Raw genomic sequence first — 26,831 nt, forward strand, 5'->3', positions numbered from 1 at the left:
TATACGGTTTAGGCTGAACTTACGTTTTTGTGGCAAAAAGTGCCTTGTCAACAAAGGGTGATCAGTGCCAACGTCACAACATGTTAGCAACGACGCATGGATACAAAGTGCATAAATGTGCTGTTGCACAGCGAGTATTGTATCATGCCGTGGTGTACTATCAGCACCATACATGTAGGCAAATCAAGACTTGCAGCATGTACAGTAAGTAATTTCACATTAAAGAATGTATTTAAACTCAAGCTTGTGGTGGCTCCAGTGCCACAGCCTAAATTTTATGTCAAAAGAAACATTCTAATTTCCAGCACTTTAAAACAATACCCTCACTCAGTGAAGTTTGGCTTGCCACTGCAACTAGCTTGCTCGTTGCAAACTTCTTTTGAATTAGCCATTTCTCCCTAAATAGATGTAAAGCTTATTTACGTTTTTGGGGGCATATTTTCAGTTAACACATGGTACTGTTTGAATCGCAATTCCATTGAAATACTGCCGGTGACAACGTTGTAACAGTAGCTTGTTTCAAAGGGGGTTAGTGAATTATGCAATATTAATAGGCTTAATGCTTGAAAAATGTCACTGAAGAGAAAAACTTAAGGGGACAGATCCAATCCGATACAAGCAAGCACACCCCACAATTTCCCCAGAAATTGTACCCTCTCTAGTTAGTATTATAATTTATTTCCCCATCCTTAACAAAAACTTGAATTTATGCACTCCGTAGACAAATATATATTTGTCTTTATATAATATATAATTTATATAATATAAATATAGCTTTCCTAAGGACGTGCGTTTCTGTGTCTGTAGCTTTAAATGCTATGAGGAAGAAAGAGTTGCCATGCTTCGGTCGTTTGCGAGCCATGATGTCTCTAGAAAAAAAACAATGTCACGCTTGCATGGTTGTATCTCATTTCTTCATTGGTGGGCCAAACTCTCTGTGCGGGCAAAGCAGAGAAAAGGGAGGTAACCTTCCCTATTGTGACGTCACAATAATGGGATTTTCAAAACCGAGTGTTTGAGCTCTCATTTTCTCAAAGGTGTAGAAGAATACCCAGGGCTTGGTTTACTCCTATCAAACTTTCTAGCCACTGGGGGACCAAAGGCAGGCTAGGGGAACTCATATTAATGTTAAATAACCTCCTTAAGTGAAGTTTTCATGTCATGTGACTTTAATTTTTTTGTGGAGAAAAGTTAAGAACACTAGTTAAGCTAACTAGCTAGCCACAGTCACAAATGTCACGAAGGCACAAACCCACGAGCGACTACAAAAAGTTGAACAGTGTTGGGTAAGTTACTTCAAAAAAGTAATTTATTACTAATTACTAATTACTTCATCAATATTGTAGTGAAATTACTTTTGTAATTACTCTGTCTGAAAAGTAATTTAATTACTCAATAAGTAATGTAATGCAATACTTCTTACAATCCCTAAAAACCTGTGTTTCTGCAGCTGTCTTGCCATTCTAGTTAGCTTGCTACCTCCCAGAAGTTAACAAGCTAATAATGTTCGACTACAGTGTTGGGTGTAACGCGTTACTAAGTACACCTAAAATACAAACGTGAGTAGGGCTGCCACTAACGACTATTTTTCTTTCGATTAATCTGTAGACTATTTTATCGATTAGTCGGTTAATCTAAACGATTCATTTTTCTAAAAAAAATAATAAATAAATAAAATATATATATTATAATTTTTTTTAAACAAAACTGTAGGTTTAAACTATCAACTCCAACGTTAATTAAAATATTTTGAAAAGGTACATAACATATCCCAACATACATGAACACACACCCCTTTTAAACCAAAAATTCCAAGGTGCTGGTTCTGGGTTGGTGCTTATGCCAGTTCGTTAATGATTAAATAGCGATATTCGCCAATTATTTAAGAACCAGGTAATCTACATTTACCACACTCTAGAGCCGGAGTAGGGCTAACGTCTTTAAATCACTTCATACGCCTCCATTGTCCTAGCAAAGCGTCATGGTTACGGTTAACAAGTTAGATAAATAGCAAGAGCTAACCTAGAGAGCCATCTTATCGACCAACGTAGAATAAACCCCAATTCTAACCTACCTAAACATGTATTCAATGGAAACTGTAAGGTAGCAGGCAGGCAACTTTATAGCTTTAATAATGCGTGTATTTAGCAGCTACAATGACAACATAGATTAAAAAGGCTATCCCTTATAAACATGAATAGACGACACCAGACAACGGTGGTTTTGCCTTTTTTGTGCCTGTATGTTTTCTTTTCAGGTGCTTGTGCATAGCGCAAGTGCTGCTGTGGTAAGCCATTGAAACTTTGCACAGTGTACAAACCACCTTATTGTTTGGTGATAGCGTTAAGTCGAAGTATTCCCATACTTTTGAAGCCTCGGGTATTTGAGGACTTGGGTTTCAGAACCAAGTCGGACTCTGCATCTGCCATGATATTTGAGCGTTGACTGGAGCCGACCAATGACTTGAGCCAACAACGACTGACGTCATGTAAGCACCATTTACGATGTGATATTGAAGAAGAACACTTGTTATAATGAATTGAAGCATTTTTTGTATTTTTTATAATAAAAAATGTGTTTTAAAAGATGCGTCGATTTAAAATATTGATGTCGACGCATTTTCAGCGTCGACAACGTCGACAAATCGCGGCAGCCCTAAACGTGAGCAAGGGCAGCAATCGCTTTCAAATCAACAGGCATGCAATTATGCTAGCAGGGGAAGAATACAAACAACGAAAATCACCAGTTAACATAAATTTGCAATAATTGTAGACTTATACAATAACAGGCTTTAATGAACTGCAAACATAAGTTATATGACTTACAGTTCTCAAAGACACGCATGCAATCTCAACTGCGTAACGCGTTACTACTTAATTAAATTACTTATCCACTGAAAAAGTAAAGTAAGGGATTACTGTTCATTTTTAGGTAATTGAATTACAGTTACTTGTAATGTACTTGCGTTACATAATGTAAATTAGTCAAACAGTTCTGTATAAATCAATATTGAATTAAAATCTAAATGTATCGTTTTAGGATAAAAGTGAACGCTGCCTCTTTAAAATCGTTAGCTGTAGTGCAGTTGCACGGGAGACGCGAGTTTTTGCTGCATAAGCGCGGGCTCTAGCTGTTTGAAGTGGAAGATTTTGGACTCGGCTGCAGCAGGTACGTCTTGCTGTTTCACCAAATGAAATATTCCAAGTACTTTACCTTTTTGTCACAGGTTAACAAGAACATTAATGTAAAGTGCAAGCTATGTCCTGGGGAGAAAAAACGATATGCGGCTAGCACAAGTAACCTAGCTACTGAAGCACCTCACAAGGCAGCATCGATGAACAGTTTTGAGTGATCCACGTTCATTATGAAAGTTTGCACAGACTAGGAATTTACTTTGGCATCGACAGATAACACCTCAGCAACACCTGTTAAGCAGGAAAAACTGTATTGTATCATCGGTGCAGAAAGTGTCTGAAGGTGAGCTTAAAAAAATATTGCAAACTAGATTGCAGTAAGAGATGCTACTGCTGCGTACTGTAGAATCCTGTGATGTCATGCATTGTGTTATGCACATATTGTTTGGTAACTAAAGATGAAAGAAAGTTACCTTCTAGAAGGTTAGAAGGTGAAGCCGACAGTGTACATGCTTTCGAGTACCTTGATCGATAGGCTAGGCTACTGACCATTTACAATAAGTTGTTACGTCAATTATTAATTGGCAGCATATTTCTCCCATTTAGCGTCACTGTGTCCAATCCCGACCGCTGTAAACTACTATTGTCCAAACCCGAACGGGGTTTGGACACCCAGTTTCTGGTCTTTTTGCCACCATTTTCTTTTACAATCGTTAGCAAAGTGTAAGTAATATTATTTTAGGCATACCAAACAATCTACGTGTCAAATTTCATAAACATATATGGACGTTTACATGTCTAAATAATTTAGGAAAGTTACATTGATGAGAGAAAGCCGAAAGACCACTCGGGCGACGCTCGGGCGACGCTTTTTACTATGACATGAGAAGAGTTCAACAAAACATCCAGCAGGTGGTGGTAAACAGTCCAATTTAGATTTTATCGCATAGTTTGGAGATTTTGAAGCGTGATATCTCAATGTCCCCGTATATATTGACAACATTATAGTAAGTTTGGTGACCCTGGATCAAGTTAATATACCCGGAAAAACAGCAGCAACGAGTGTCTACTACGAGTATAAGTGCGGTCGGGTTTGGACAAGGGTACCGCACGGCTAATTTACAGGCGCCAGCGTCTTTTTACCGGCTCTAGTAAAGGATAAGCTAACTCAATTTTTTTTTACAATATTTATTTCGAAAGGTAAGAAGTTAAAGCTTAACGTGAAATCAGTAAATCAGCTGAAAACGTGATACAATCATTTTTTTATCAATATTTGAAGTGGCATTTTATCAGAATGTTAGCTAAAAACTGGTCGGGATTGGACACAGTGACGTTACAACATACTTTAAGTAGCCTAACTGTATTGCTCTACGGAAAATAGGACAAAAATATATGCAATATTACATTTGTTATTAGACTATTACATTAATCTACTCCAAAACATATAGGGTTAGAACTTTATTTCGGCCGAGGGGAGGGGGTGGGGGGGGGTCGGACAGACCTGCCCCCACTGCAAAAAAAAAATCCTAGGGGAAACACTGCCGCAATTATTCGAACAAAGGTGTTTACAAGAAAGGATCATTCTATTTCAGTCCAAATAAGCTCGTAATTCGAATCCATGTAACCACGGTGATTGATACAATTTGAGACTGCTTAACGATCCAGCAAAGCCAGACGTTGTAAACATTTGGGGGTTAGCCCAAACCTAGGGCGTAGTCTGGGTTTGATGTGATGCTAGATAGGTACTTCCACACTTACTGTGAGCGCACACAGCACGTGAGTGATTTGTTTTGCATTCATTTAAGCGCACATTTTTTTTAGCTTTATGGAACATAAACATTGCCGTTTTCCAATTGGTAAAACCTTGTCTCTTGAAGGTGATGTCTTTATAATTTCACAAATTCTAATTCTCATTTCTCCAAATTGTCGACGGGAAGCCGAAACATGCATCTAGCTTGGCTGAGTACGGCGTCATTTCCGGTGGTATACATTTTCTGGCATTTTGAATTCTCTGAAAAATATTTGCTGTTACCCCAACAAATGTTGTCTGACCTTCCCTAGAATTTGCACACATGATCTTCAGACCAAGCCTCACGAAAGTTGTTGGATGGATCTTTGATTTTCAAAGCCAGTTACAGCCAATTAAAATCGGCAAAGAAGCCGCCAATTTGGAAGTGACGTCATATCTAAGCAAATCTTTGCTGCATTGACACCAAACTTGGTATAGGGACTCCGGGACCCTGTTATAAAAGGGTCCAGGAAAGGAAAAGTTATGTCATTTGAACTCACTGCAATAAGCAAAAATGTGTTTTGGCCAATAAGGGAGCTTTCACGCTTAACCTGTTTGGTCCGTTTCAATTGGACCATGTTCTGTTTTCTCTGTAAGTTTGGTTCATTTGGAGAGGTGAATTCAAACTCTGGTGTGGACCAAACAACCGAACCATGGTTCTCCTAAAAAGACAGGACTCGGTCCGGTTCCAAGAGAACCATGGTTCGGTTCACTTTTGGTGTGAACGTAATCAGAATTGAACCATTAATGAGTAGCGTCCCATATGTGATTCAAACATTCAAATTGAATATTTTCCAATAGACAAAAGCTATGCGACCAACGCTTTAGTATGGTTTCCAAATGTACTAATGAGAAGGCTAGCAAGTAACACTAGCATGGTAGTAGTATTGCTACGAGTTTAATGCTAGGTAACTTAGCCCGGCAGCTATCTAAGATAGCCAGCTACCATTAAAAAAAATTAAAAATTATGCTGTGGGGACCATGGGAAATATTTTGTTTAATATATGACCTATTATAAGAAGCAAACCAAAATGTAGTGCATTGTGGGTTGAAAAAGAATGTTGACACTCGGCAGAGACAGCCGCGCTGCTCATTAGCAGCTAAATTAGTTGAGGGAAAACGTAGGGGAATTATAAAGTGAAGGGTCTCATGCAAATATGAGCTGATTATCATATTGCAGAAATGCTTGTAGAAACACATAAGAAAAGCGATGTTTTCAAATTCTTCATTGATAAACTGAAAAGTGTAACTGAGCACACAGTGGACCAATGTCGGTTGAAAGTAAAAAAAACCTGGGCAGCAATATAGAAAAGCGTGTGATGTTCTATGGACGAAAGTAATAAATTCCCATGATTTGATGACCTGGATATAATCATGGGTACAAGACCAAAGAAAAAAAAGTTTTTCACATTTTGTGGTAACAAAATCGTACAACACCAAAACAATGAAAGATAGGATCGCAATACGCTGCTGTTGCTCCATTGTTGTTCGTGACAATGTGATTGACAGGAAGTGTCAATCCCAAATGTTCTGTCCAATAGATAAACAATCTGACCGCGTGTCATAATTTTTTTTTCAGACGTTGGTTTGCTTAATACAGGACCTTGTGAACAAGGTTTAAAAAGTAGCAACTCATCCACTGATTTGGACCAAGCAATCGAACTATAGTTGTGAAAGCACCTTAACTGTTGATTTGTTTGGCTTACTTAACACTAGAACATTTTTCATGAATTCAAAATCGCATCCACATCAATTCGGCTGATATCACAAGTTAACATGTGTCAGACATGGGATCTCCCAATATATCACAAGACAAAGGTATCACTTAACTAGAAGCGCCAAGCCTTTTTTGCAACTAAAAGCGCAGTTTGGGGTCAAATTGACCCATGAGTCTCCTGATAGGGATGTTGTTACTGACGTAATGATCGCTAGATGGCGCTTGTTGCACGGAGCAATGACATGGTTTTAAAATGAACGTGTCTTCAGCAATCTGTCATTTATGTCCATGTTGTTAGTCGGTGATTATTTCATTTGAGCGTTGTCATTCAGCAAAATGTAACTTATTGGCTCGAGAATGTCAAACATGTTGCGGGTTATGTTAGACTGCAGTTGGTCTAGTAGCCCAACATATCAAGCCCAATATAGCCCCATATAGCCCAATTAAAAACGAGCATAGAGTTTTTGGACCATTTTGTGTTGATATAAACACACGCCACAGTCCAATTTATTGTTCAGGGAGCAAACATTTGAGAGCAGGATAAATGGGACAGCAAGCAGAGATTGTACCTTCTAGCTTAGAAGTTCCAAACTAATAGGCTACACTTCTCTAATTTTTGCAATACTTGGACCGTGCCCTGTCAATAAAAAAAGAACAATAACTGTTTTGCCAGGATAACTGGATCTATCAGACCCTTGAATGTTTGAGACAATTTCAATAGCTCCTTCTATAGACCTACGGATCGCAAATTGTAGTTTGAGTATCCACTAATTTGTCTTACATACATAGACTGTCAATTTTCATTCATGATTTTATCGGCTAATGATTTGTTAGACCCATGTTTGAATACATGCAAAAATGATTTTATTAATTACATTTATCTGCTTTACAAAACATAGCTTATTTGCAATCGTAAATTATTGTTTCCGCTCTAAAATAATGAGACATAAGAATTGCGCCAATACCATTGTCTACACGCAAATGTGAAAACAAATGCACTTCGTATAATTAAATTGTTATTTTGCCATTTTTAAGCTAAGATACTGCTAGTGACAACGTTGTTAGAATCAGATTGTTTCAAAGGGGGTTCTTTATTAATGAAATGCTAAATGAGTAAATGCTTAAAATTATCACGAGGAGGGAAAAACTAGAGGAGAAGTTTAAGTTATTATACAGGTTACGACAATTTTTACACAGGGTTGCCCAATTCCTTTGTTTTGATGCAATTGTTTCAACTCTGAGGCTGCCACAATAGCCTATAACCATTCCCTCATGCTAAAATGGTCAGGGAAACTCTGCAGTGGATTGGAAGCTTCTGAGGGCGGACCAACTACATATTAATGCCTATGGATTTATAATGGGATATCATAAAAGCTCATGTAGGTGTAATGTGTAGGTGTTGCAATAGGTCTGCCTATATAGTGTATGTTAACATTTCAAGTTACAAGCTTGCAATTTTTTTGCAAAGTTCTGACATTCTCCTCAGCTCATAATTTCAAAAACAATGTGTCAAATCTTTGGGGATTAAGAGAATTGGTTCTGTATATAGGAATCCCCTACAGAAGAGGTTATTTGCTTTATGGACCCCCAGGCTGTGGCAAAAGCAGCTTCATGTGAGTTTTGTTTGTTTACTCTTAACACTGTAATCAACATGACATTTGTTGATATCATATTAAGGTGGCTCGATGTGTGTGCATGTATTCCAGCACGGCGCTTGCAGGAGAGCTGGGCTACAGCATCAGCTTGATGAGCTTAAGCGATCGCAGTCTGTCGGATGATCGCCTTAACCACCTGCTAAGCGTGGCGCCACAGCAAAGCATCATACTCTTGGAAGACGTGGATGCTGCCTTTGTCAGCCGAGAGCTTATACCAACTGAAAGTATGTCATATTTGTAGGGAGTAAGAGGGAATCAGGTGGCTAACAATAGAGGAACAAGGAAGAGGACATGGTGGGTAGTGGGAAGGATGAGAAGGGAAGGGATAATAAATAGAAGAGGACTTTTTATTCAAGATACGCTGACCACATTTTACAAAAAAATATTAGTGATGTCAGGTAAAACGTTTTTAACGGCGTTAACGCAAACCCAAATTAACGGCGTACATTTTTTTATCTCGCCATTAACATTCTTTTTGGCCTAGCAAACTTTGTAGTTTTTTTCACATGCTGTTGCAACAAATACTGAAGTAAAAAAAAACTACAACACCACACCGGATCTACCTAGACCGGAAACAAAACAACAGACACGCCACACATGCCTGTGAGCCAGCCAAAGAGTAGAAGGCTAACGTTACATTTTGAGTGCATGGCGAGCGCGAGACACCGAAATGGATTCCAATAAGTTTCTGAATGGAAAGTTTACTTTAAAAAAGTTGTCAAATGGTTCCATTGACAAGACCGAAGTGATCTGTGTGTTTTGTCATTGTGAACTGAGCTATCATCGCAGCACGTCCAGTCTGAAATACCACTTGATGGCCAAGCACACAGCTGATGCGAATTCTCCGCCCCCTCGTCAAAGCCAGGCGATTACAATGTTGTTTTCAATAAATAAAAAACATTTGCACCAAGCAATCCGATCCACTTTTCTATGTGTTGATAAGAGCATTAAAATGAGAAAAAATAACGGACAAAAAGTAATCAAGGGACATTTAGTATAGATAAAAATGTGTGATTAATCGCGAGTTAACTATAACATCAAAGTGATTAATCACAATTAAATATTTTAATCGTTTGACAGCACTACAAAATATGTATGAGGAAGAATGTGTGAAAAGGATAAACATATTTTTTTAAGACAACATTTTATATTTCTTTTGTATTGTAAACGCTTTAACTGACCGCTAAGTCCTTTTTAAACTTACCATTGCACCTCTTTCACTCAGACCCGATGGCCTACCAAGGCATGGGTAGGCTTACCTTCAGTGGACTCCTTAATGCACTGGATGGAGTTGCATCGTCAGAGGCTAGAATAGTCTTCATGACCACAAATTTCATTGACAGGTACAGTATGTTGTAAACACAGGAAGCCAGGTTGATTCAGTGCACTGTATATGAAAATATATTGACATTTAAATGATTTGCCAATTTAATTGAAATACTGAATATGCCTATTTAAAACTAAGTCAGAATTAATAATTACAATAATAGAGACACATTGAAATGCAAAGTGTTTGTAGTAATATGGGCTACTACTCACGTTGGGCCCAAATATTTTTGTTGTCTCTTTATACTATACCTCTCTCTACCTCCTTGGTGCTAGACTGGACCCAGCTTTGATCAGGCCTGGTCGTGTGGATCTGAAGCAGTATGTTGGCCACTGTTCCCACTGGCAGCTGAAGCAGATGTTCCGCCGTTTCTACCCTGCCGAGTCTGCATCAGTGGCTGACCGGTTTGCAGAGTGTGCCCTGGCAATTCGGTCTGATATCAGTGCTGCCCAGGTGCAAGGACATTTCATGTTATACAAAGTGGATCCTACAGGCTCAATTGACAATGTGAATGAATTAAAATCATAAGACAAAGTTGAACCCTTTTAGAGTCTGAAATTCAGCCACACAAATCCTTACAAAAAACTAGAACAATAGTGGAGTATTCTGTTATACAGGTATCAAATATAAAGAATTTTCACAGTTGTGTTTTGCAGACATGGATTTATTATTATATTGCTTCTGGGTAGTCTAAGGCTGTTTATGGTAAAAGTTATTAAAGTGACTGCACATTTTAGCATCCCGGGGATACATTTGTCATGTAAATTTTTGCACGATTGTGTAACAATGTTACATCCAGTAACCTCATGTGCCTAGCGTCAGTGGCCTGTGCTTGCTTCGTACCATTATGAGGCCAGTAGGCTTGAAGATTTACTGGGTTTGGCACATACTCAGAAGAACATAGTTGACATGAAAATGAATAGTTAACTTTTTTGTCTGTCTGTATTATGTGCATTCTGGCGTTTTTGAACAGCGAAGGCCTGTGTCCTGGCCTGGCATTGCCATACCAATTTGCAAATGTGAATCAGTCTGGAACCTCTCAGGAAAAAAAATATTTCCAAGGAGCACTATCAACGGGCACTCTCCAAAATGTGTCTGTATGAAATTGGATAGACACAACAAATCAGAGCAACAAAACATCTTGATTGTGTAAATAAAATGACTCAATGGCACTCTTGGTCATCACATTAAACCTGACACATATCAGATAAACAGTTGTGATTGGCCGCACTAGATTCCAGGTCGGAGGGGAAATCTATTTGATGGGATGTTGGTCAGCCCCAGCTGCTGGAGCACATAAAACATGAGCTGGTTGATTAATCTGGTTCCCAAGTAAACTAAAAATGTGTTTTGGACAGACCTGTTTGTTTGAAACATTCATACACATTCATGAAACGTCAACCTGGACTGACCTCATTACTCAGTATAGTTTCTGAACGGTCAGAATGATGTCCCACCCAAATCCCAAAAATTACCTGCAGGGATATCCCTCATTTTAACCTCAGTTAAGATTTTTTTTTTTCTTGTTGGTCAGTTAATCTTGTAAAGCCAAGGAGAATTGGCATGGACTCCTGCAAAACTTTATATGACAAATCTCCAACGTATGTGAGAACTGTTTAAATGCTTGATCATTGCACCGATCTCATTGTGTTCATTACAGTAGTGAATGTAGGCTACTAATTGCGTATTTGGGGTTGTTTCGAGGCAATGGCCATATTTACCACGACATCACAGCTCCTTATGACACATAAAAAATTCATACTAAGAACGTTGCTGCTAACCCAGACAATACGATCAAAATAGCTTACGCGTAACCCTTTGAAACACAACGTGTCGTTTCCGATTTCGTGTATGGCTGTTTCTTCACTGTATCTTTTGAAATAAATTCATTTCATAGTTGTATATGTAGCGAGCAGTACATTACAGCCATTTGCCACAACAAAATAAATGGAAGCTAAGAAAATAAAAGATTTGAGTGGGATTCGATCCCAAGAGCAATAATGTATACATTATTGACGTTCTTTGCGTTACGCCGCGCCAAAGCTGGGGAACATTCGTGTACCGGGGGGGGGGGAGAGAAAGCAAAGGAGGGAGGAAAAGGGAAGAAGAAAAAGGAGGAAAAAATAGGGAAAAAAGGAAAAAGAGAAAAAAGGAGAGAACAAGAGAAGGAAGGGATTTGTATGGCCCAGACCTACATCAACAATGTTTTTTAAATGTTGAGGTATTATTTAGCAGAAACATTTATCCACAAAATACACAAACAAAGCATAAGAAAATAAATTTCTGTTGTGATCAAACTTTTATTTTCAGTCATCACAAAGCCATTATACAGTAGTAAGTGAATCCCTCCATTCACTTATTCAACAGTAACTACAGACAACTATATATACAGAACAGTAGTGAATTCCTCCATTCACTTATTCAACAGTAATTACAGACAATAACTTGTATATATATACAGAACGAGGGCTGTCCCCGACTAAGATTTTCTTTTGTCGACCAAGACTAGACTGAAACGTCTGAAAATTGACTAATTAGAAACGCAAAAAAAAAAAAAAAAAATTACCAACATTTTCGCGATCTGACTCATAGCTGCTGGACATTGCAGATTCTGCCGCTAATAGCCTACTAATAATAAGACTCGAATCACCAGTTCCAATCATCACCGAATGCCAATGGTATTTAGCCAAAAATCACCGAATGCCAATGGTATTTAGTATATCTTACAATGTACTACAAATAAATTGTTTGTTTAACATGCAAATCATCAGAGCGCGCTTATCTCTGCCTGAACTTGCAGCATGCGAACTTACGTAGAAGCTGAGTGGGGAACGGTGCAACAGAGACAAATGTTGTTGTCTTTGCCTGAGAAGATAGTGTAATTCGATTTGGATGTGATTCTTATAATAGGCATATTCATTTTTCAACCCAGCGCGTTAGCATGAGCGAAGTAGGGCTAGGCCAACTTAAGTTTTTCAGAGGGTAGGCTACATCATATTCGACGTTGAACTATGAAAAATAAACCGTTCTTGGCAGAGTTTGCATTCAGAATCAGAATGGGGATTTATTCGCCATGAAAGTTTGCACAGACAAGGAATTTGCTTTGGCAGGAAGGTGCATACAGTAAACATAGGAATCTTAAATTTAAATATGTGGTCCAACTATACTAAGGATACATAATTAGCAATACTAAGTGGAATACAATTAAAATAAAATATACAATAAAGTAAAATATAATTTGCCAATTTACAATGTAAAATACAGTATAAAATACAAATATTACAGGAATTGAGTATAGTGTAAAATGTAAATAGTTTTAAAAGACATTCAGTCAGTGTGAGCTTTGGCCTTGTTGAGGAGGCCAACAGCGGAAGGGAAGAAACTGTTTGTATGGCGTGAGGTTTTGGTCCTGATGGACCGCAGCCTTCTGCCAGAGGGGAGTGACTGAAATAGGGAATGTCCAGGGTGAGAGGAGTCAGCCACAATCTTCTTTGCCCGTCTCAGGGTCCTCGAGGTGTGCAGGTCCTCGAGGGAAGGCAGATTGCAGCCAATCACCTTCTCTGCAGTGCGGATGATACGCTGCAGCCTGCTCTTGTACTTGGCAGTGGCAGCAGCGTACCAGGTGGTGATGGAGGAGGTGAGGATGGACTCAATGATGGCTGTGTAGAAGTGCACCATCATTGTCTTTGGCAGGTTGAATTTCTTCAGCTGGAAGTACATCCTCTGTTGTGCTTTCTTGGTGAGGGAGCTAATGTTCAGTTCCCACTTGAGGTCCTGGGAGAGGATAGTGCCCAGGAAGCGGAAGGACTCCACAGTGTTGACTGGGGAGTCACACAGGGTGATGGGGGTGAGTGGGGCAGTGTTCTTCCTGAAGTCCACAACCGTCTCCACTGTCTTGAGAGCATTGAGCTCTAGGTTGTTCTGGCTGCACCAGGTCACCAGGTTGTCTGTTTCCCACCTATAATCAGACTCGTCTCCACCAGAGATGAGCCCAATAAGGGTGGTGTCGTCCGCAAACTTCAGAAGTTTCACGGACGGATGACTGGAGGTGCAGATGTTGGTGTACAGGGAGAAGAATAGATGAGAAAAGACGCAGCCCTGGGGAGATCCAGTGCTGATGGACCGGGAATCAGAGACTTGTGTTCCCAGCTGAACGCACTGCTTCCTGTCAGACAGGAAGTCTGTCAGCTTGTCCGGAAGCAGAGCGGGGATGATGGTATTAAAGGCAGAGCTGAAGTCCATAAACAGGATCCTGGCGTAGGATGCTGGGGAGTCCAGGTGCTGTAGGGTGAAGTGGAGGGCCATGTTAACTGCATCCTCCACAGACCTGTTGGCTCTGTAGGCAAACTGCAGGGGGTCCAGTAGAGGGTCTGTGATGGCTTGTGCCAGCACCAGGCACTCAAAAGACTTCATTACCACAGAGGTCATGGCGGGTCTGTAGTCATTATGTCCAGTTGGCCTGGGCTTTTTGGGCACAGGGATGATGGTGGAGGACTTGAGACAGGCCGACACATGGCATGTCTCCAGGGAGGTGTTGAAGATGTAGGTAAACACCGGAGACAGCTGGTCAGCACAGTTCTTGAGGGTGGCTAGAGAGACAGAGTCCGGCCCAGCTGCTTTGCGGGGGATTGTTCACTTCTCTCTCCTGAATGGATAGAGTCGTCACTGTAGAGGGAGGGAGGGGGGGAGGCCTCACAGGTGGAAAGGAGTTGTACAGGACTGTTCAATTGTCTTTCAAAACGACAGTAGAACTTGTTCAGGTCGTTGGCCAGACGAGAGTCTTTAGTGGAGTGGGGGGCTCTGGGCTTGAAGTTGGTGATCTGCCTGAGCCCACTCCAGACAGAAGCAGAGTCGTTCAACGTTTTTCGAGTCACCCGGTACCTTGTAAATGTACTTTAATAAAATGCTGCCATACCATAGATTTCTTTGCCATTTTGACGAATAACACTGACAAAGTAGGCTATGGCAGAGTTTCTAGTTCTGCAGCCAATTGTGCTTGTGCCGTGTGCAAAATACCAAAACAAACCACAGATCAATGAAAGGGAAAATACTAACACCTTTTCTTTTAAATGATAAATGTTTAGAGTTGCTTTATTTGTCTTAAATAATATAATCTTCAATTTATGTAGAACATTTCGTTAATTCAGCAATGATGACACAAGCTGGAATCAGATCTCACACTGCCATAGGACAGCTCGACTAAAAAATCTTAGTCGACCAAGAGCATATCGACCAGAAAATCGACTAGTCGACTGAGTGGGGACAGCCCTATACAGAACAGTAGTGAATACCTCCATTCACTTATTCAACAGTAACTATAGACAATAACTTAAATATATACAGAACAGCAGTGAATCCTTCCATTCACTTATTCAACAGAAACTATCTCTCAACCGGGGGTACACATAACAAAAATAGTTATTATACGGCTCTTCAGAATGTTCCAAAAAGTTCTGTTGATTTATATGGGCCATATGAAGGTTAAATGTCTGCGTTCGCAGGTCTGTAATTTCTTGATATTCATCGCTGCGAAAAGTTTATGACCGCTGTCATTGGCAACGGGTTTTGTGCTTCTAATTCACATCTTTCATATCATTCCGCAAGTAGTCCGGTAATTTAACGTAACGGAAAGTCATTGAAACTTGAAGTCAGAAGGTGGGTTGCTACGCACAAAGTTTTACCAATTGAAAAACGTCTTTGTTTATTTTACACAAAGCTAAAAAAATGTTGCGCTCAAATAAAGGCAAAAAAAATTGGATTGCGCGCTACGCGTGCTCGCATTAACTATTGATCTTCCGAACTAACATCACATCCATGGACGCAAATTGTGACCTAAATTAAATTAAAATTTCCAGAAATGCATTTTCATTTTAAGAATGTTGCTATATTATTTAACTCATAAATGAAATTTGTAATCAATCATTCTATTTGCATTTTAATTTTCTTCTTTAAGACTGCTCATTCTCTCACTTAATTAAAATGAAAACGAAAGAGACATTTGAAATTGAATTTTCAAAATATGCCCCAGCAAATAGATACCAAAATTCAATTTGAAATTTGAAAATGCATTTCCAGAAATGCATTTTCATTTTAAGAACGTGGCTGCAAAATTGTGACCACAATTCAAATTTAAATGCTTTTCCAGAAATGCATTTTCATTTTCAAGAACGTGGCTGCAAAATCGTGACCACAATTCAAATTCAAATGCATTTCCATAAATGCATTTTCATTTTAAGAATGTGGCTGCATTATTTGACTCATAAATAAAATTAGTAATCAATCATCCTATTTGCATTTTCTTCTTCAAGACTGCACATGTTATGCCATAATCCAAAAGAAAACGGAGCAGACATTTCATTTTCATGTTCTGCCCTCAAAGAACTAGCCTGGCTCTGCCCTCCTACGTACTTCCGCTCAATTTGGATTTCGCTTCAGTAGTAGGTCTGGGAGCTAGGCTCTGAAGTCGGTTTCTAGAAAAAAAAAATTGTAGGTCCAATCAGCGAACAGAGGGAGTGGCTGAGAACGATGACGTTAATGTCGTGCACTAGTTTGAGTAGTTCAGTAATGGCGGCGGAGAAAGATGCGAGCGAAACTATTCTGCGGTTGTGGCAGCAACGCTGCCGAATATCCATAGGTTAAAGCCAGAGCAAGAACATTCCTTGCTGAGTTTTGTTGGTGGCCATGATGTTGTGGCCCTCCTCCCCACGTGGTTCGGGAAAAGTTTGATTTTCCAGCTACGGCATCTAGCTCCGTTACAGTAGTGGTGAAGGAGTTGGCTAAGGCGAACGCTTGCGATTGGTTATGGCAAATCAGAGTGGCTTTGGGCGGATCCAATAGTTTTAAACTTCAACAGAGGACCCGCCTTCTAGGAAGTTAACGTTTGTCAATGAAGAGATCCCAGACCCACTGTACAAATGTAATGTACGAGGGTCTGGTTAGGACCAGGCTAGCAAAGAACTGCCCATAATTCGAAAACGAAAATGCATTCTGAGCGGCGCAGCAGAGTGACATCAGTAGCCTCTCTTCTTCAGCTCCCTGCTGACCGAGCTACCCATCTTGTTCGATAGGGGGCGGTGTGCACATACGCATTGCATTACATGGCAAATGTGCCGGGAAATTGATTGAATTGCCGGGTCTTTAGAGGACGCATCACAGATCATGGCGCTCCCTCAAATTGTGCAGACACTGATAGAATTAGCTGAGCTGGTAGAAACTAATAATATACCTGAGTCTGATGCCCGTGACCGAGTAGAACAAGTCACAGAGAACTTAGCTGCATACTCTGCCGTCACAGACGTACACATTAATTAGGTTGCCATAGTGTAAATCTCTCTTCAGTCCTGGAACGGCTGGATACTGTGGAGCCTCAAATGAGACGGGGACGACCAACCATCCACATCCCGTTTGAGTCCATCGAAAATTATTTATTAAATGGTTTAAAAATAAAGGACATAGCGGAGCTGTTCGGCGTAGGCCACCAGACCATCCGTCGGAGGATACAAAGCAACGGATTGAGGTAACAGACTCCTTATTACTATTATTTGTAAAGGGGCCGTGTTCACAACTAAATATAGGCTATTTGTTGCCATTTGATGCTTTGTGCCAAAGTTATAACCTGATCACTGTGATGTCATAAGGGATACAGTATAGTGAGCCATGATTATTGAAACAACTCCCAACAGGGTAATGGTTTCATTCTTGAATACTCTTAATCGAGTATTCAAAAGAGCTGTGTTTAAGAACAATTAATAGGCGAAATAATATTTTAGCCAAAGTTATTGTTAATTTGCCATTAACAAAACGTGGACGCGATTTATTTAGTTCTCCATGTCAACTCTGCAATGTGCAAGCAACCACACCGAGTTCCCAAGTTGTGCACCTGACTTTAGCAGGTTCATGTGCACTATCCCCCTCAGAAACTTGACTATGAGACCATAGCAGCACAATGTGATAATGTGGCAAACACACAATAAGCTAAAAAAAAAAATCACATCAAAATGACTGCTGTGAAAATGGTCAATAAAATAAATTTAAAAAATCTTTCTTACTCTTGCCAAGATAATTCTCAGAAATTGTTTTTTTGTTTGTTTAGAATGTCAGACATGTATTCTGCACTGAGTGAAGAAGAGCTGGATGCAGTCATTGCAGAAATCCACCAAAGTCACCCTAACACAGGATACAGGATGATGAAGTCATTGCTTTATGCCAGGGGACTGCTAGTGCAAAGTAAGTTTAATATGAAGTTTATCCCCATATGAATGCAGTCCTCTGTAAGCTCAATCAGTGCCCATTCTCTCAGTTTGACCTAAGTTATAATAATAATAATTGGGGAGTCAGGTGGCTGAGCGGTTAGGGAATTGGGCTAGTAATCAGAAGGTCGCTGGTTTAATTCCCGGCCTTACCAAATGACGTTGTGTCCTTGGGCAAGGCACTTCACCCTACTTTCCTCAAGTGGAATGTCCCTGTAGGTACTGTAAGTCGCTCTGGATAAGAGCGTCTGCTAAATTACCAAATATAAATGTTATATAATAAACTTTATTTGTATAACTTTTCTAACAAAAATTTAGTTAAAAGTGCTTTATATAACAAGGATGATTCAAAGATAATAACATGATTATTAAAATAAGAAATCTTCCCTTCATTAGCATTACCTGTGCTGTGCTAAAACTGATGTGCTGTTAATATTTCATGTAATTTGTCTTTGAAATTTAACATTTGCTATTGTTGTTGTAGTTACAAGAGTATGTGACTCCTTAAAGAGTGGACCCAATTGGGAACGAGGTGCGGGCCATGGCCAATTGGACAATAAGACGAAGGCAATACTCCTGCACCAAATGCAATGTGGCACATAGATGGAAACCACAAATTAATACGGTACATGCTTGAACATACAATATATTGAGTTTGTTCACCCGCTCCATAACTTTTCTTTGTTGTACCCTATGGAATAGTTTTTTAATAGTTGCTATAGTGTATATAAGATAAGCATATCATTTTGTTATAGAGTGCTACTATTTTCCCCTATTTTTTCATCTGACTAGTGACAGCTGGTAGGAGGGTCACATGTGTGATGAGAGGTGGGAGATAAACAACGACGATTTCTAACTTACAAAGACGCAACAAGCAACGTGTTTTCGACAAAAAAACGCTTCTCCACCTACTGTTCTGGCGGTGAATTGTTTTCAGCACCCCCAGCCTTCGGAGAACCATAAAGGCAACAGAAATGCTAATAAATCCGTCTTATCCGGCGGCCCGCCCATCCGTAACGGAGTACCATACTGGCACCTTCACGCATTCCTGTTTTTTGTCGCGCATGCGTACCTGCGTACCACTTATGTGCACCCCTGAGTATAAATTCAACCAATCCGTCCGACACCATGCGTGCGTCTGTCCGTTAACGGATACGCAGAAGTATAAATCGGCCTTTACTGTCAGTCATTATCTAAATCCTGGCTGGATACAAGCTTGTTACTCAGGACTATCTAAAGTTACCGCTTTTATGCACATCAATCTTTTCTTTGAACATTGTTTTTTGTCTTCAATTCTAATTTTATATAACTTAATTATGTCAATTTGTCGATTCAAATTCAAAGCAAAAACCTTTTTTCATTTTGTTTCACTTGCCCTTCCAGGATGGAACGCCTATGGAGAGATGTGTACATCCAAGTCCTGGACCCATTCCGTGTTCTCTTTCAAAACTTGGAAAGAGAAGGAATGTTGAATCCTGATGATGAGAGTCATCTTTTTGCACTCCACTGGGCTTTTCTGCCTCAACTACAGAGACAACTGGCCTTCTTCATGAATGCTTGGAACCGTCATAGCCTGAGAACAGCAGGTAGCCAGTCTCCCTACCAACTTTGGACATCATTCAGAAACCTTGAGGATCCTGATGAGGAATGTTAAAATGGTTGAGTGTATCATATTAGGAGCCATCATTTCAATTAAACATTAAAAAACCCTAAAATTATGTGGCTACATGTATTTAAAAAATGTATATGTAAAGGAGTCATCACCTTAAAATCTAAATTTTCCTTGTTAAAACATGCATATTATAGTTGGACCTGAGTTGAAACTTGACTGAACATTTGGAGTTTGAAATGTTCGTTTATGCATGCATACATACAACATAACAAGAAAATGAATTTGTGAAAGCGAGGGGGACAGCAGCAGACCTGGTCCAGCTCTGCCCATTCTCAATCAAGGTGCACCTCATTACCATTATTACAATGAGCATCCAGACCAGTCAAAATCTCATGTGTAATCATTTTGAGACAATTACAGAGACAGGATATGCTTAAACATCAGGGGATGACTCCTTTAAGCTTAGGAGAACTGATTGCATAATTTAACTTAAAACTTAAAATTTAATTTTGATTTAAACTATAATTGTAAATCTTGAAGTGAAACATTTTAAGATGCCATTGGTTTTGTATTGTGTTGTATCCAAACAAAGCCTCAGTTTTCTGAAACAGTTACAAAGTTTATGAAATGTTTAATAATCTTAAAATTCCAATCGTCTTTTATTTGTGTGTAGGTGGAGGCAGACTATGGTATTGATTGGGATGGACCGTACAGCTTTGATGACCTTGGAGGTCAAAGGGAAAAAGTTGAAGTACCTCAAGTGCAGCTGCAACGACACCTGACCGAGGAGGACATAGCTAGCTTACCTGACCCCAATGTTCCCTTCTTGGATGCACTGGACATCTACACAGCCACACTACAGCAGTTGATGCAGTGACAGTCTCAGTCTCCCCTTCTCCTATCCAGAACTACAACCACTACTGATATGGCAAGAATCAAACCCAGCATTTTTAAATACCAGCAACAGCGTTACAGTCAATTAAGTTCACATGTAAAGGTTATAGTGCATTTTGGAAGCAAGAAGCAATTTCTTTTTTTTTTTAAATCTTTATTCCACAACCTTAAACATTTGTCAATAAAATATCACACTCCTTAACTGTATGATATTAAAATGTAAACATTATTAAACGGTTTAAGGGGATAGTTCCTTATGGAGGTACTTCTGTATGATTGACTATACAAATGTATTCAACATGAGCATAGAACTATCTTTTTACAAACAGTTGAAAATAAAGAGAAGCATCACTAAAATTTACAAACACTACAAACCAGGCGTGGAAATGTGGGAGTTAGGCTTCTCTTACTACCCACCTCTGCTTTTTAAGACAGTTTCTCAGATCAGTCCAAACCCAAACTCTGTAGATCTCATAGATGCTTCCAGGTTTTCTTCGAATGCCTGGTAACTTTGGCACTTTAGTGGGAGTTTCAGCGTTGTGAGGCAGGTTGAGGCAACTGGAAGAGTAAATTCCGGAGATACTTCAACATAAAGGTGCTGGGGAGGTATACTCCAACCTGTCCAAAACTTCAGGAGTAGTTGTAGTTCCTGAGAAGATCCTACAAAGACAGTCATACCTTTTTGAAGTTTACCCGAACATCATTAGTCAATGCTTCACTGTAGAGTGATAAAAAACAAAGTGGGCTTTCTTCAGTAAATTAAAACATTGTTTACTAAATCTGATTTTTCAGCAACATGTTTCCATAAATATGGACTCAATGTGAATTATTAGCAACAGCTCTAGGATATGAATAGTGTTCCGAATCCGATTTGTTTTAACATATAATCTGACCTTTTTCAATGTAGTCTCTCAAAAAGCCTGTGACCAGGCATGTCTCCTCCACGTTGCTGTGGTCATCCTCACTATCTGGCATAGGCCAGATGATCCTTTTCAAGATGATCTAAGAAGTAAAAACATTTTCAAAGACTATCAATTAAAGGGCATATCAACAGAGTAGAGCTACTTTGCAAATATCACATTTAGAAAAGTACAGGTAGAAAAGGCAACCTTAATTGTATATAAAAATAGAGGCTTGTTATCTGAATGATAGAACTCCAAAATGTTACACTTAAAGCCTTATTCGTTTTATAACTACAATGACAACTAGAGGTTACAATTTCTGGGGAAATTGTAGGGGTGTGCTTGCTTGTTTTGGTTGCAGGGGTCCGTATTTAAATTACATTTTACAACCGATATTTCTGTATATTTGGTGGCCAAGCCGCGAAGCCACATATGTGATTCTACCTTTTCTTATTGGTGGCCAAGCCGCGAAGCGGCGAAGCCACATAAGTGATTCTACCTTTTTGGTGGCCAAGCCGCGAAGTGGCGAAGCCACATAAGTGATTCTACCTTTTCTTATTATTATTGGTGGCCGAGCCGCGAAGCGGCGAAGCCACATAAGTGATTCTACCTTTTCTTATTATTAGGGGCCAAGCAGCGAAGCTGCGAGGCACCTATTGTTATTGTTAGTATTATTAGGGTTCCTCCGGTAGGAGGGAACCCTATTGTTATTGGTGGTATTATTAGGATTCCTCCGTAAGGAGGAAACCTATTGTTAGGATTCCTCCGTAAGGAGGAAACCTATTGTTATTGGTGGTTTTATTATTTGTAATTCTTGTACCATGGGAGTCAATGGCAGCCCCTAGACCCCATCGACAACTTTTTGTGAAATTTGGCACACTCATTAAGGACAGTTTCTTCTATACCTACACCAAGTTTCATGTCTCCCATTAGACCACTCTAGCGCCACCAATGGGTCAAAGTTGGACTTGTGTTTACACACGCAACTTTTGAACCGTATGACTCATTTTCAAAAATGAGGTACCATTGGATTCCCTGGATCAAGCCGAGTTCAACGCACACCATGGCGTTAATTTCCGGTTATATAGATTTCCCGCCATTTCCGGTTTTATCAAAAACCTTTGAAAGCTTACTCCTCCTACAATTTTTGTCATATATTCTTCAAAATCACCAGAGATGATCTTCAAACCAAGCCTCACAAAAGTTATCAAAGGAATTTTGATCCTCATAACCGTCTGTCCGGTACAGCCAATCAAATTCATCAGAAAAGCCGCCAAACAGGATGTGAAGTCATGTCTCAGCAAATCTTTGAGATATCAACACTAAACTTGGTAGATCGGAGGAAGACACTACAACATATTACCATGTGCAAAGGCAAATTCATATCTCTAAAAATGATTGATATAAATCAAATTGAACTTATCGCTAACGCTAAAATAATGCTTTGCACATCAGCCAGTCAAAAACTGATACTCTGATTCAATCACAAGTTCATATGAAGACTCTTGAGAATGTTCATAACACAAATCTGTGAAAAAGTTGACTGTAAGATGAAAGGTCGATTTTTGGTGAATATTTGAAACATGCTTGCTTGGCTAATTTCTAGGCAAATTTCCAATGAATGTCTCCCCTGCTCCTCCCCGCGCGTGCTCCAAAATCTCACACACACTCAGCCTTCCCTTGACACACGCGCGGCCAAGACGCACACGCAACATTTCAGGAGAGTGTGGGCTGACCAAGCCCCCACTCATTCCTTGGTCTTTAGCAAAGGCCCATGTGGCTCTTGATGGTATTGCATTTCCGATTTTGTATGCAATGGTAAAAAGGTCTCAAATCCTGAAACATTGATAGTATAGGCAAAGACACAGTTTAACAAAAAGCCCATGTGGATCTTGTTGGTATTGCTTTTCCGATTTTGTATACAATGGTAAAAAGTTATAAAAATATTGAAACATTGATAGTATAGACCAAGAGTAACTACCACACCACAAATGGCCCACTATTACCCATAGGTCTTCCCTTGACACACGCGCGGGCTTGGCAAGACGCACACGCAACATTTCAGGAGAGTGTGGGCTTACCAAGCCCCCACTCATTCCTTGGTCTTTTGCAAAGGCCTTGTGGATCTTGATGGTATTGCATTTCAGATTTTGTTTGCCATGGTAAAAAGTTCTCCAAATCCTGAAACATTGATAGTAAAGGCCAACAGTAACAACAACACTTTAACAAAAGCCCATGTGGATATTGTTGGTATTTTTTTCCGATTTTGTATGCAATGGTAAAAAGTTAAAAACATCCTGAAACATTGATAGTATAGGCCAAGAGTAACTACCACACCACAAATGGCCCACCATTACCAATAGGTGTCGCTACAGGCCACGCCTTAAAGCACAAAGCACTTCACTTCTTGTGAAGATTAAAGCACTTCACTTCTTGGCTTGAAATAAAGGCCCTTGTGGATCTTGATGTTATTGCATTTCAAATTTGGTATCCCATTGGAAATTCTGCAGCATTGATTTTTCTATACAGTTACAATTTGTCAAGAATATACATTTTTCAATGGTTCGCAATGCTTTACATGTAAGCCAGTCAAACAAGTTCATATGAAGACTCTTGAGAATGTTTAGTACACAAATCTGAGAAAAAGTTGACTCTAAGATGAAAGGTCGATTTTTGGTGAATCTTTGAAACATGCATGCTTGGCTAATTTCTAGGGAAATTTACAATGAAATGTGTCCCCTGCTCCTCCCCGCGCATGCTCCAAATTCTCACACACTCATTCTTCCCTTGACACGCGCGGGCTTGGCAAGACATACACGCAACATATCAGGACTGTGTGGGCTGACCAAGCCCCAACTCATTACTTGAATATCAGCATAGGCCCTTGAGGACCTTGGTGTCATTGCATTTCCTACTTTGTATGCAATAGTAAAAAGGTCTCCAAATCCTGACACATTGACAGTACCGGCCAAGAGTAACTACCACACTTTACCCAAAGCCCATGTGGATCCTGTTGGTATTGCATTTTCGATTTTATATGCAGTGGTAAAAAGTTTTTAAAATCCTGAAACATTAATAGTATAGGCCAAGAGTAACTACCACACCACAAATGGCCCACCATTACCCATAGGTGGCGCTACAGGCCACGCCTTAATGCATAAAGATACAAGGCTTTCTGGAATGGATAAGCTCACCAAGCCCCCTTCCTTCACTTACTGGCTTGAAATAAAGGCCCTTGTGGATCTTGATGGTATTGCATTTCAGATTTGGTATGCCATTGGTAATTCTGCAGCATACATTCTTCTATACAGTTACAATTTGTCAAGAATAAACATTGTTCAATGGTTTGCAGTGTTTGGAGGAATCCGCCATTACTGCTTGCAGTTATATTTAGGATTCCTCCGTAAGGAGGAAACCTATTGTTATTGGTGGTTTTATTATTTGTAATTCTTGTACCATGGGAGTCAATGGCAGCCCCTAGACCCCATCGACAACTTTTTGTGAAATTTGGCACACTCATTAAGGACAGTTTCTTCTATACCTACACCAAGTTTCATGTCTCCCATTAGACCACTCTAGCGCCACCAATGGGTCAAAGTTGGACTTGTGTTTACACACGCAACTTTTGAACCGTATGACTCATTTTCAAAAATGAGGTACCATTGGATTCCCTGGATCAAGCCGAGTTCAACGCACACCATGGCGTTAATTTCCGGTTATATAGATTTCCCGCCATTTCCGGTTTTATCAAAAACCTTTGAAAGCCTACTCCTCCTACAATTTTTGTCATATCTTCTTCAAAATCACCAGAGATGATCTTCAAACCAAGCCTCACAAAAGTTATCAAAGGAATTTTGATCCTCATAACCGTCTGTCCGGTACAGCCAATCAAATTCATCAGAAAAGCCGCCAAACAGGATGTGAAGTCATGTCTCAGCAAATCTTTGAGATATCAACACTAAACTTGGTAGATCGGAGGAAGACACTACAACATATTACCATGTGCAAAGGCAAATTCATATCTCTAAAAATGATTGATATAAATCAAATTGAACTTATCGCTAACGCTAAAATAATGCTTTGCACATCAGCCAGTCAAAAACTGATACTCTGATTCAATCACAAGTTCATATGAAGACTCTTGAGAATGTTCATAACACAAATCTGTGAAAAAGTTGACTGTAAGATGAAAGGTCTATTTCTGGTGAATATTTGAAACATGCTTGCTTGGCTAATTTCTAGGCAAATTTCCAATGAATGTCTCCCCTGCTCCTCCCCGCGCGTGCTCCAAAATCTCACACACACTCAGCCTTCCCTTGACACACGCGCGGCCAAGACGCACACGCAACATTTCAGGAGAGTGTGGGCTGACCAAGCCCCCACTCATTCCTTGGTCTTTAGCAAAGGCCCATGTGGCTCTTGATGGTATTGCATTTCCGATTTTGTATGCAATGGTAAAAAGGTCTCAAATCCTGAAACATTGATAGTATAGACCAAGAGTAAATACCACACCTCAAATGGCCCACCATTACCCATAGGTGGCGCTATAGGCCACGCCCAAAAGCACAAAGATACAAGGCTTTCTGGAATGGATAGGTTCACCAAGCCCCCTCCCTTCACGTATTGGCTTGAAAAAAGGCCCATAGGGTTAGGGTTGGCTAATTTCTAGGGAAATTTACAATGAAATGTGTCCCCTGCTCCTCCCCGCGCATGCTCCAAATTCTCACACACTCATTCTTCCCTTGACACGCGCGGGCTTGGCAAGACATACACGCAACATATCAAGACTGTGTGGGCTGACCAAGCCCCAACTCATTCCTTGAATATCAGCATAGGCCCTTGAGGACCTTGGTGTCATTGCATTTCCTACTTTGTATGCAATAGTAAAAAGGTCTCCAAATCCTGACACATTGACAGTACAGGCCAAGAGTAACTACCACACTTTACCCAAAGCCCATGTGGATCCTGTTGGTATTGCATTTTCGATTTTATATGCAGTGGTAAAAAGTTTTTAAAATCCTGAAACATTAATAGTATAGGCCAAGAGTAACTACCACACCACAAATGGCCCACCATTACCCATAGGTGGCGCTACAGGCCACGCCTTAATGCATAAAGATACAAGGCTTTCTGGAATGGATAAGCTCACCAAGCCCCCTTCCTTCACTTACTGGCTTGAAATAAAGGCCCTTGTGGATCTTGATGGTATTGCATTTCAGATTTGGTATGCCATTGGTAATTCTGCAGCATACATTCTTCTATACAGTTACAATTTGTCAAGAATAAACATTGTTCAATGGTTTGCAGTGTTTGGAGGAATCCGCCATTACTGCTTGCAGTTATATTTCTTTTTTTTTTTATTCTAGTGCCATGGGAGTCAATGGCAGCCCCTAGACCCCTTCGACAACTTTTTGTAAAATTTGGCACACTCATTAAGGACAGGTCATTCTATACCTACACCAAGTTTCAGGTCTCCCATTAGACCACTCTAGCGCCACCAACGGGTCAAAGTTGGACTTGTGTTTACACACGCAACTTTTGAACCGTATGAC

General features: G+C 39.9%; 2 protein-coding genes and 1 long non-coding RNA gene across 9 annotated transcripts in view; 2 read left to right on the forward strand and 1 right to left on the reverse strand.

Annotated features, from left to right (window-relative positions):
- The window catches only part of bcs1l (BCS1 ubiquinol-cytochrome c reductase complex chaperone), a 40,233-nt gene extending 29,439 nt beyond the window's left edge, over positions 1-10,794 (forward strand). For 3 of the 4 annotated variants that reach the window (XM_084689416.1, XM_084689417.1, XM_084689415.1), the window contains exons 5-8: positions 8,190-8,253; positions 8,347-8,519; positions 9,521-9,638; positions 9,898-10,794. In XM_084689416.1, coding sequence (XP_084545542.1) covers positions 8,190-8,253; positions 8,347-8,519; positions 9,521-9,638; positions 9,898-10,150 — 608 coding nt within the window. In that variant the 3' untranslated portion in view covers positions 10,151-10,794. The remainder of the gene's footprint in view (positions 1-8,189; positions 8,254-8,346; positions 8,520-9,520; positions 9,639-9,897) is intronic. The other variant, XM_084689418.1, reaches the window with a different exon arrangement.
- Positions 10,795-14,375: 3,581 nt separating this feature from the next.
- Positions 14,376-20,573, forward strand: LOC146234430 (uncharacterized). The gene is made up of 4 exons (XR_014741569.1): positions 14,376-17,848; positions 18,356-18,496; positions 19,255-19,457; positions 20,157-20,573. It is a non-coding gene; the product is annotated as an uncharacterized LOC146234430 (long non-coding RNA).
- Positions 20,574-20,614: 41 nt separating this feature from the next.
- The window catches only part of cyp27a1.1 (cytochrome P450, family 27, subfamily A, polypeptide 1.1), a 165,237-nt gene continuing 159,020 nt past the window's right edge, over positions 20,615-26,831 (reverse strand). For 3 of the 4 annotated variants that reach the window (XM_084688252.1, XM_084688250.1, XM_084688251.1), the window contains 2 exons: positions 21,271-21,379; positions 20,615-21,037 (listed from right to left, as the gene is read on the reverse strand). In XM_084688252.1, the coding sequence (XP_084544378.1) occupies positions 20,817-21,037; positions 21,271-21,379 (330 nt within the window). In that variant the 3' untranslated portion in view covers positions 20,615-20,816. Of the gene's footprint in view, positions 21,096-21,270; positions 21,380-26,831 lie in introns of all 4 variants that reach the window. The other variant, XM_084688254.1, reaches the window with a different exon arrangement.

This window comes from Hypomesus nipponensis, chromosome 23 (assembly GCF_054491055.1).
Source record: "Hypomesus nipponensis isolate SF chromosome 23, ASM5449105v1, whole genome shotgun sequence".
NCBI lineage: Eukaryota > Metazoa > Chordata > Actinopteri > Osmeriformes > Osmeridae > Hypomesus > Hypomesus nipponensis.